This window comes from Mycteria americana, chromosome 13 (assembly GCF_035582795.1).
Source record: "Mycteria americana isolate JAX WOST 10 ecotype Jacksonville Zoo and Gardens chromosome 13, USCA_MyAme_1.0, whole genome shotgun sequence".
Taxonomy (NCBI): Eukaryota; Metazoa; Chordata; class Aves; order Ciconiiformes; family Ciconiidae; genus Mycteria; species Mycteria americana.
Window position 1 is genome coordinate 13,629,343 of NC_134377.1, and position 11,169 is coordinate 13,640,511.

General features: G+C 37.9%; 1 protein-coding gene across 4 annotated transcripts in view; it reads left to right on the forward strand.

The window, feature by feature from the left end:
* GLT1D1 (glycosyltransferase 1 domain containing 1) overlaps positions 1 to 9,542 on the forward strand; it is a 64,934-nt gene extending 55,392 nt beyond the window's left edge. For all 4 annotated transcript variants that reach the window (XM_075516582.1, XM_075516581.1, XM_075516583.1 and 1 more), the window contains 2 exons: positions 1,411 to 1,509; positions 8,472 to 9,542. In XM_075516582.1, the coding sequence (XP_075372697.1) occupies positions 1,411 to 1,509; positions 8,472 to 8,618 (246 nt within the window). In that variant the 3' untranslated portion in view covers positions 8,619 to 9,542. The remainder of the gene's footprint in view (positions 1 to 1,410; positions 1,510 to 8,471) is intronic.
* The last annotated feature ends 1,627 nt before the right edge of the window (positions 9,543 to 11,169 follow it).

Here is an 11,169-nt window from a genome sequence, read left to right on the forward strand (position 1 = left end):
TTCTTGCTATGTAGACTGAAGCAAAATTGCTCCCCATCCGGGAGTGTAATGACAGTAATTAAAAATGCATTCACTCTGAAGTGACAGGGAATCAGTATGAAACAGATTGAAGATTTGGGGGAGTGAATTTCCTTCTCTTGTTTGACACTATGATAATTGTACAATATGAGTTTTTCTGGTTTTACAGTCAGTGCATCTCAAGACTTCCAAATTCATCAACAGTAATTAAAATTTCAGATCAGGATATGCATGAGTAACAGAGTTGAGTGGCCAGGGTTTGCACACTAGTTACTTCAAAATCTAAGCTGTATTTTTAAAAGTTGCCAGGCGTTAGGTCTCTTGGAAATGATTTACTAGCTTTGAACAGATGCTGTGCTGTGTCTCTGCTCCTGGTTCTGCAGGCAACCTGAAATGCTATGGTGTTGAGACCCCAAACTTCCTTTCCTTTTGTTATGTATATACATACACGCACACATATATATACATACAAATAAATGAATAAATAAATCAAGCAACCAGCTCATAATTTATGTGGAAACAAATCCTACTTCTTCAGATGTATTCCTTGGTCTCTGAGGAGTCCCATACCAATAGCTTTGTAGATAATATGTTTTGAAAGCATAATGTGTTCTGAAAGCATAACCTTTTCTCTCCCCTCCTTGGTATAGTTCAGTCGGAAGCTGCATCACTGCATGCTTCCCTGCATTCCCTGAATGCTCAAAGCCCAAGACAGGCTATAGTAACAGATGCTGTCAAAAGAAAAACTCCTTCCAGAGTCCTATATGACCAGTAGGAATCAGAACTGAGGAGAAGGAGCCAAGTGATTTCCACGGTCACCTTCACTGTCGTTGAACTGCCCACATCTCTCCAGTTCTGCACGTTGTAGAAAATCTGTGAAAAAATGTGTTTTAATGGAACGAGAACAGATACCTTGTTAGGGAGAACTGGCTTTTTGTGCTATGAACTAATCTTCTTATCTGTACACAATAACAGTAGGAGTTACAGTGACAACCTTTGATCTGAACCTTAATTTTATCCTCTTCAAGCCTGCCATATGTCAGGAGCTTCCAATCAGAAACAAACTGCATACTTTGAGGTGGAAAAGAATAAAGGATGAAACAGCTATCCATTGACTTTCTGGATTGATTGCTTCTGATAATATGTTCCAAGCTACAAGACTAACAAATATAAAGCATATATATATGTATGACAAAATATAAACAAAATACTTCAGAGAAGTTCCACATAGGACATCACCTTAGACATGGTGTTTTTCAACTAAAAAGTTGGAGAGATGGGAAAGAAATTTGGTTTGTTGCTTCTGCTTTTCATTTTAAAATTGTTGTCATTAACATCTCAAAATCCCTGAATCCTGATAAACTGTTGTTTCCTTTCTCTATATTCCTGCAGGCAATGGATTTAGATATTCCAGTGCTGGCAAGGAACATTCCTGGGAATGCAGCAATAATAAAACATAAGGAAACAGGACTGCTATTTTCAGATCCCCAGGTAAGAAAACAACAAATCCTTAGACCTTTTCCTTCCAAAAGTTAGGTTCATTTTCCGTTACATGGCTTATGTCTGTTTGGAAACTTGGCTTTTACTTTCAGCAGTTTTTCTCAGGTTCTCCTAAACCTCTAGGTGTTAGACTGCCTTTCTTGAAGCTCTGCTGTAGTCTCACATTCACTTTGCAGTTCACTAAACTTTTACTAGGTGTCAGCCTTGCTGAATGTTTGTCTAGCCTGTGCTGCTTTAGAGCCTGCCATCTGAATGGGGCTCGGTTCTCATCAACCTGTTGCAGTGTAGTTTTGAAGATTCCATAAGCAAACCCTGGAAGAGATGCTATGCATATGTCGCATTTCCCTTCAAGTACTGACTGAAATATGAGCTCATATTAGACAAGCAGTAGCTAACCGAAAGAGAACTATGAGGCTGAAGTTTTAGATAATACCTTATCTATAATTTCTAGCAGTAAGTGTTAATATAAAGCATTATTAGGTCCAAGATATTGCTCAGTCAGAAAATAATTAATGACTAAAATTAAGCAAAGTGTTAGAATGGAGTTTCTGTGAAGATAAGCAAGAGTGGGGAGAGAGGGAACACTACCCGTATTTAAATGCTGGAAATTTTCATTTCAGTATATTTTCCTGCATTATGGCTTTGCTTTTACATATTTGTATAAGTTGTGGAAGGTGACTTTCAGACACAGATTCCTTTAGTGTTTTTATCCAACTCAAGATTTAAAAAACCCTACTAGAATAGTCCATTTGATAATTTTGCAAAGTAGAAAATTTATCATATTTATTTACTTTGTGGAATGTGTGATTAATGCAGCCTATTAAGTTGTGTTTCAGGAAGGTGAGTTTTCTCTGTTAGTTTTGGAGGCTTTTTAAATAGAAAATTCTTGCAGCTCATGTTTTTTTGTGTTTTTGGGTTTTTTTCCCCCTGGAATATTCAATGTTTCCAGTGGTTTCTACAACAAAGTTTCTGTGTTAACTTCTGGAATTTATTTTGTTACGAAAGTATTCCGTCTTCTTGCAATATCCCTTGGAAATGGGGTACTTCCAGGCTAGCAGAGGCTGAGATGTAAAGCTATTTATAAAATTATTTGTACATGTATTCCCTGCAAAAAGCCCATTGACTTCCATATGCTTCTTCAAAACGTCAAGGATATATGATCATGTTGAACACTCAGACTGATGGCTCTCCTGATACGAATTCTGATACATTCTGTTGTTTCCCTTAACATGCCGGTTATATTTGGCTTGGAATTCAAATGCATTATTCATACCAGAGACCCAATTAACTTCATCATACATCCTTGTAAGAAGCCTCTTCTGTGATCTCCAAGCATCTGACATTCCAAGTGTTTATTTGGAATGCAAGATCAATTAAAAATATGCTATGTATTTCCTCACTTAAAGGAAAGTGCAATTTTAAGCACAGAAGTAGTCTCAGTGACATCAGGGACTCGGTACAAATGGCTAAGGACTTTCTTTTGTGTCAGAACTAGAGTCACAGGCTGTAAATATGTCTAGAATGCTATAATCTTAGTTTATAGAAACCCCTTCTATCTGACCTCCCTTCTCTGCAACATGCTGTGCCAAAGATCAGAACCCCCCCTATTCTGCTGCTGCTCATTGACCCCCTTTTTGCTGTTATTCTACTTCAGTAGTACGCACCATCTCTTTTGAGTAAAGATGGTAACTTGCATTACCATATTTGCTATCATACTCCTAGGTGATATTTGTACCGGAATGACTAATGTTTGTGCAGTTACCCTATCTTAGAAAGGAAAGTAATATCCCTGCTTTCTCTGTAAAACAGCAATTGTATCTCATTTAATAAAAGCCCTTTTATACTTTCATTGGTGTCAAATAATGTATGAACTATCAAAGTTTGCAGATGAGTCAGGAAAATACTTGTTTGCAGGCTAATAATCTAATCCCACTGCGGAGTTGTTGAAAAACTTTGTTCTTGCAGAGAGGAGCTCAGAATGCCAATCATCATCACTCATGGTTTCAAAAATAAAGTAACCATTTACTCTTGTTCCTTATCTCCCCAAGCCATATCAAATAGAGTTTTTAAACCACTGTATACAGTCTATCGGAGGTTGAGAGTTATATGAGATCAAAGAAATGTGATTAAGTTAGAACACTTACAGTTTCAAGATATTCCTTATATTTTTTATTATTGGAAGAAGGAATAGTCTGCCCATGGCACTTTGAATACCGCCTTAGAAGATTCAGTCTGACAACAGGGATGGGAAAACATATATTCTGGTGAGAAGTTTTCTGGTTTTTTGTTACTCTGATTACATTGACATCTTAAGTATCTGGTAAACTGTTTTCTGCTGTAACCTCAATTGCAGCAGGTTAGTTCAAGAAGATGCTTTTAATCATACAGAGAGATTAGTATTGTATTCAGGTGCTTGGGAAAGTCTGTCTCTGTCTTGAAGAATCTGGGCCACCAAAGATTTTTGTGAAAATGTCAAAGAAATTTTCATTGCTAAGTTTAGTGGATCCTATCTGGTTGTGATGATGCAGACTGTATCATAGGTCAAGAGTAGAAAGCATTGCTTATTTTCAAGGTGTTACTGATCTGGGGAGGGAAAGCTTTACAATACGGTTAGCTTAGATATGAGCAATTGTGTCTGCTCTGTGGACTATCTTATCTTTTGAAAGCTAAATTAGAGGGATAGAAATTGACCATTACACAATGAGAATCATTTTAAATTGTCAATGCTGTTGGTTTTCTTCTTTTATTCTTGCTGAAAGTGAGCTTTTGTGGCTTACAGAAAGTAGGAAATTTTGTGCATAATTGGAGCCATCATTAACCATTTGCACATAGGCTGAAGCTTCATTACTGGAAGTAGCAAAAGCCTTGCCAATCACTGAAGGCAATACTCAGGTAGAAACAGTTAATGTAAATGTGAAAGCTATGAAACGTTTTGTCCTTGATACTACATCATCTGTGCACATTACTTTCAAATCATGGTTTGATCCTGCCACTACTTGAATTGACAAGTTTATGGAATATTTGCCACTGAGTTAATGGGACCTGAAATAAACAAGTAAGTGAGAGATAAGAATAGCCAGCGCCTTTTGGGCAATAAATAACGCAAAACCACGTTACAAGGGAAGACGCAAAGAGTTATTCAGCATCCTACGTTTCAAAATTATATGCTCAGCATATGTAAAAGCTCACAGAAGGAGGTAAATAAATTAAAAGCCAGTAAGAGAGAGGCCAAGCATAAACAGAGTTTGAGAGAGAGTGGGACCTGGAAAGACTACTGTTAGCAGAGACAACTTTTGAAGTGGTAAGAGGGAAACGCAGCAGCTGAGTACAGGCAGCAATACATTGAAGGTACATTGGTCTCCTCTGCCAAACATGGGTCAATGCCATTTCTATCAGGGCTTCAAGCTAGAATATAGCCAAAGTTTTTAGACCATTGAACCTTCACACTGAATAGACTAATTTGCAGTTTTTGGCAGTGCCAGCAATCACTGTTTGTACTCCCCTAGAAATACTGGCCCGTTGCCCTGTGAACTACACAGATGTGCCAGCTAACTTCTGAGCTTTGCCTGCCACTAGGTAGATCTGTCGCTATTCTGAATTTACATCTGGCATTTGCCTTCCCTGGGGTGATTCTCTGTTGTTTAAGAATCATGTTCTTTTATCTGCTGAAGCTGATATGAAATGGTTTAATTGCAGACTTACTTTCATTATATAAATAATATATTAACCATGCATCTTATTTTCATTATGCTTATGCGTGAGCTGCGGCACCGGTGTAGTTCTCATGGTAATTGAAGGAATATTCATTCTTTTTACTCAGTGCACTCATTTTCTAGCTTTATCTCCCAGATACCTGTATTTCTGGGTCTCTGCAAAATATTATACAGACTTTCTTTTAGGTACTATATAAAGAAGCTGACATTTTCTTTCAAGATGATTGGTCAATTTACCAGGATAAAAGTGTATTATGGATGTTGCTGTTGAAAAATGCCTGTGTTTGAAGTGAAGTACTACCTGTAAAAAGGGCACCTGTAATACCAGTTCTGGATGTACATAAGATGGTCTTCTCCCCTGCTTTTTCTGGGTTGTGGCTAACTACTGAGGTTCAAGTTTTACAGTGGTTTTCTGTCACATATATAGTAATTATACCCATTTCTGTATGTGAACAAAAGGCCTATTACAAATACATATGTCCCCCAAGTAGTGCGATAGCATGCATATCACCTCCTTCATTTTGGCTGCTGAAGTGCATACCCTTATGTTTGATAATTGAAAAGTAATTTGTGAATCTTGCTCCTCTTTCACCAGAAGTGAAGCTTGCTTCACATCTACAACAAAATGTGAGAGTGCACAAATATTTGTGCAAACATCACTTGCACAAATACTTACAGCATAACAGCTGATAAAGAGACATGTTATCACACCATAAGTAGTTTGTATATCATGGGCTTCTAGAAAAGAAAAACGAAATGCTCGATTTTCTGAAAGAGCTCTGAATGTCTGCATTCTGCAAGTGGGAGCCCATGCTTCAGACTTACCACAAAACTACAACTGAAATGCAAGTCAGTTGGAGTTAAGGGAGGCACCTGAAAAAGTTATCACTATCTAAAGCTGAGCACCCAAAACTGAAAACAAGCTAGGCTCAAAGAGTATGAGGCAAAATCCAGATAAGTCATAGTGAATCTTCCCATTGGTTTCCAGTCAGATTGCAGGTGACTTGTAGGTGGTCACATTTGATTAGCAGATTGGCAGTAGGGATAAAGCTGAGAAGTCCATATTCTCTGTCTCCTGGTATTTTTCCATTTGCTATTTCTCCCTCCTGCAGTTTCTCAACTTTCATGCTTTGGACTCAGTTTGGCATTTTCCTGAAATTATCCCCAGCATTAAGTATTGTAACTATGAATAAGGATCTCATTTCTTCTACCATTTACATGTTTTCCAAGTTTTTGTCCTCTATATCCACATTTTAAAAGAATGCTAATAGGACTACCTGTCAAGAAATGTTACATTGCTGCTTCTGTTCTTAGGTAATTTACATAAATTATTTTTAAACATTACTTTAAATAAAATCCTCCACAGGAGCATAAAATTAAAGTTGGAATGTAGTTCAGTGTGAACAGTATTTATTACTGTGATTATACAGGCAATTGGATGAAGCCAGCATAAGTCATGTAAGACACTCCCACCTTCCCTGTTCTGTATTCTCCGCAGATAGGGAGGAAGGAAAAGAACGTGTCTCTAAAGTTGGAGTCATTGGCTGTATCTGCAGTGCCTGATAGACGCAGCCGCAGGGTACTCTCTAGACCAGACTCACCTATCTTCTTTAGGGACAGTCTCACAAGCAGTCAGGAAACACCCTCTTCAAACCACATGGGTCCCAAGTAAGGAGCTGAATACACTAGATAAATTGGCACATACCTGAATGCAAGGTAGTTGTGGATGGAAAGCAGGCTGGATGCGAAGCATGTGGCCTCGTGGCTATTCCAGAGGCCGCTCTTTCAGTGTTGTGTGGACAGAGCAAAGATTACAAGCAGTATTGATTTTACGTAAAATAAGAGGTTATCGTTGATATGCATGTATGAAAATCGTCTTATTCTATTACCTAGTTACAAACCTTTCCAACAGAACTGATGTGCATCTCTGACTATTTAAATTTCATGGCAGTGATGCATATATTGATAGTTTGTCTTGTCAGTGAGAGTCAAAGCAGTGATTATAACAAGTTCAATGTGATTTCACATATCAGTGTTTCCCAGGGGTCACATTATAGTTATGTATTATGCATAACCATCACTTGCATTACAACAGCAACATTGATTCTGTGGTAACCAAAGATTTTATATCTGTGTATGTATTTATATACACTGTGTACTTAGGTTTTCAAGTATAGTTTGCTAGTTAACCTAGTGTTGATAGGAACTCTGGTCTTATTTGTCTGGTCTTGATATTTCCTTTCATAGCTGACAGATTGCGTAAATAATGTATCTCCTTCTGCCATCCTTTTTTGTCCCCCATGTCCCTATGCACTGATCTTCACTACCAATTGTGTAGTAATGTATTATCTTAATTTTCCATTGACACAATAGCTATCCGCTTTTCTGAGCTGAACCAAGACACTATTTTGCAAAGATCTGAGTACATTTGTAATCAAGCTGAAGTATTGGAAGTTGTCTCTTGATAAAAAATTAGACCAGCTGCTCAGAATAGATTAGTTCAGACATCAAATCTCCTTTCACATGTTTGAAATTCACAATTTCTTTTCCCTACAACTAAATTAGAGTGGCAGAGGAGCAGGGAAAGGAGTAGTTGTAATCTGCAAGGTCTAGTGTTCTGCCCAGTAAAGTTAAAGGAAATTCATATATGGCTTTTTTGCAGAGCTTGTTGAGCTAACAGTGATCTGGGCTAACTGCCCAGATGCAACTGCTTCAGAAGAGCTTGTTGCTGCATGCCTGCTCTTATCTTTATACTGTGACTATATTTATGTAGTGAGTTTTTTAGTTTTACCATCAAATTAACTAAAGATGTCACAGTAACAATGAGATACAAGTTTAGCTGAGCTGAGATCAAACAATCTGATGCCAGCTGTCCTCCATGCAGGAAACCAGGTGAATTATTTCATTTATAACCAGCCTGGTTTTCTAACACTTGGGTAGCAAACAATTTTCGTGTCATTAAATTTGTTGCCCATATTTGCCCTAACGGTCTTCGGATTGTCTTTGATTTTAAATGTCTTAGTTGGTGGGCTGCATAAAGTAATATATAAAATAATTATTTACTGATCATTGTTTATGAATAAACTATAGTACTTGGCCTTGAAAAATGACATTGAACAGCTTCATATATTGGCTCACAGTTGAAGTGCTTTACTGAAATCAAGATACGGGTACAAGCTATTTCAGTATCATTAGAACTTCAAGGAACTTTTAACTTATTATTTTCTTTATCTTTTCTAGGAGTTTGTTGTGCTGTCCAAGAGTTTGATGAATGACCCCATTATGGAAAGAGAAATTGTAGCAAGGGCCAAAGACTATGTGAAGAAACATCATTCATGGGAAAGTGAAAGAAAAGCCTATCAGAATCTTGTCCTCAGACTCCAGTGAATTGCAAGACTACAGCTGATACCCAGCAGTCCGTGTAGAGCACTTTAATGATGGATATGTAATTAGATTTGGGTTTCTCTTGGTTTCTTTTTAGAAGAGATAGTAAGACATGCATTATTATTCTATTCAAACATACCAACATCACAGGAGTTGCCTGCTACTTCAAACTATCAAATTTATCTAATTCAGCACACTGTCTCTAGTGTACCAATTCATCACAGACTAGTATCATTTTGTAAGATCACATAGGAGAAATATACTCCTTGAGCAGACACAAAATTTTTGTTGTTATAAGGCCTCAAAGGGAGGATGATTTCTTGTGCACAGTGGAGCACTCCACCACACAGAGCTTACATCAAATGTTCTGATCGTGTTGCATCCTAACCAAACTGCAGTGGCAGTTTTCTTTCCAGTTATACCAATCTGAATGTATTCAGGTCCATGTGACATGCACATACATGTTCATAAAGCCAAGATTAGTTATATACACAGAGTATAAAATTGTTAAGATGGAAGCTTTCTTAAGACTGAAAGATCAACATGTCTATTGACTACATAATGATCAGGGGGCCAAAAAGCAAATGGAGTGTTGATGCTTGGGTAAAGTGAGGGGTATAGGGCATGTTTTGTACTGCCCTCTAAGTACCTGAATTGCTTTCAGATAAGCTGTTATGGCCAAACAGTCCTGTGCCAGACCCATTTTCTCTTGGGTCCTGGGACTAGAGCAGGAAGGTTGGCACAGCACCCGACAGCCGTACGTGGCTTCACATTCCAGAACTGCACAGTGCTGCCCGCAGCAGCAAGACGTGCTTGCAGACAAAGATGATTTGTTACATAAACTACCTCTTAGTTTGCCAGTTTCTTTGGTACCTCTGTGATTTACTTATTTACTAAAAGATTTATGAGAGCTGTAAAAAGGGGTGAAGCGGGGGGGGGGAAGGTATTTTCAATTTACTATGAATTTTGGTACTGTTTGTTCTCATTTGTGGCTTTCAGGATATATTGTAATATACTGCAGCAGGCTATTTTAAAGTCAGACTTATCTGTGCTTGAAGTCCATAATAATCATTCCTGCCAGCCCAGTGATTATGGACATATCTTTGAATCCATAATTGGTCATCAAAGGACTTAAATTTATAGAAAAAAAGAGGGTAATATTTTTAACTACTTGTTATTGGGAAACTCTGCTTTGTATAGGCTTGATCCTGCTCCCATGAGAACCAGTGACAAATTTTCTATTGATTTGAATGGTTGTTCTATCAGACTTTTCTTTGTAATAATGAAGTTCATTCTGTATTTTAGGCTTTCCTCTCTATTTTCGACGTTTTGCAACTGTTGGGACAGTAAACAGGAAAGTAATTTGAATGTCGTATATTGACTTCTCCAAAACTTCCCCCCCCTTTTATTGTAACGGGCTTGTGCTCAGCATTGCCTTCGATAACACAGTCCCCAAGGGCAAAACTGGCCTGATTTCAAACACAAGAATTGCTACACTCCCTTTTGAGCACATTTTTTCCTTAATATTTCTGGTGTGTCCTTTGACATGCTGGGATGTAAGTATCTGGGATGTAAGATCTGCACTATTTCTCAGTTTAAAAGCCACCAGCCAACATCTACCACTGAACAATTTCTAAATCTGCAACTGAATCAGCCTGTTGGGTTTTCCGTGCTCTCTCAGGAGGAACCGTATTTCTTTGGACATCTCCGTTACCAGTGAGTAGCGAGGCCTCTCATGGCATTGCAGCGTCTCTTTTGGCCACAGCAAACTATATACTAAAGGGCGGACCCCTAGAACATGGATTTTTAGCATGATGTATGTGGTATGGGACCTTTATAGGCAAAAAAAAAAAAAGACCATTTATAGCTAACTGAGCCAACTGCAGGAAGTCCCGATCTTCTCAAAACATCTCACAGATCTCTTCTGCCAGTGTATCTCTGATAATCTGCTTGTTTGGCTTTGATCCTTAGCCCTCCTCCCACCCCCTTCCTATAGTATTGGTTGACTTCTGAGAAATACAGATTATTAAAAACAAATAAACAAATACATAATGTGGGATGGAAGTCTAAGCATTGAGCTAATGGTAAATGATTAGTAATAGTAATGATTAGAAAGTTTTTTCTAAAGCGTGATATATTTATTACCAAGCTTCAAGAAACGAAATAAATTGATCTGGAATTTGCGCTATTTCCAGCAAAACAAAACATGTTCAAGTGAGAAATTCTGCTACACCCTCAGAATGTAATTAACATATGATTTTTCAGGCTGTATTTAATCTATAAATACGAAATCTGCATCTGGGAAACAGCATGCTCATTTGCATGTGATAACCATACCAGAAGCACAAACAACCCTTCTGCAATATATGCATTAAGAAAAAAAAAAAAGAAAACAACCAAAACAGTGGTGAGATCAGCCCTCAGGACTGTTCTACAGTCATCAAATGAGGCAGCATTCATCAATCAAGGGCATTCAGCTTTGATATCATTTATCACATGGGCTTGTGTTCTGCAACATGAAGCCTGTCTATTAGGGCTTAAAGGTTGGGGCAAC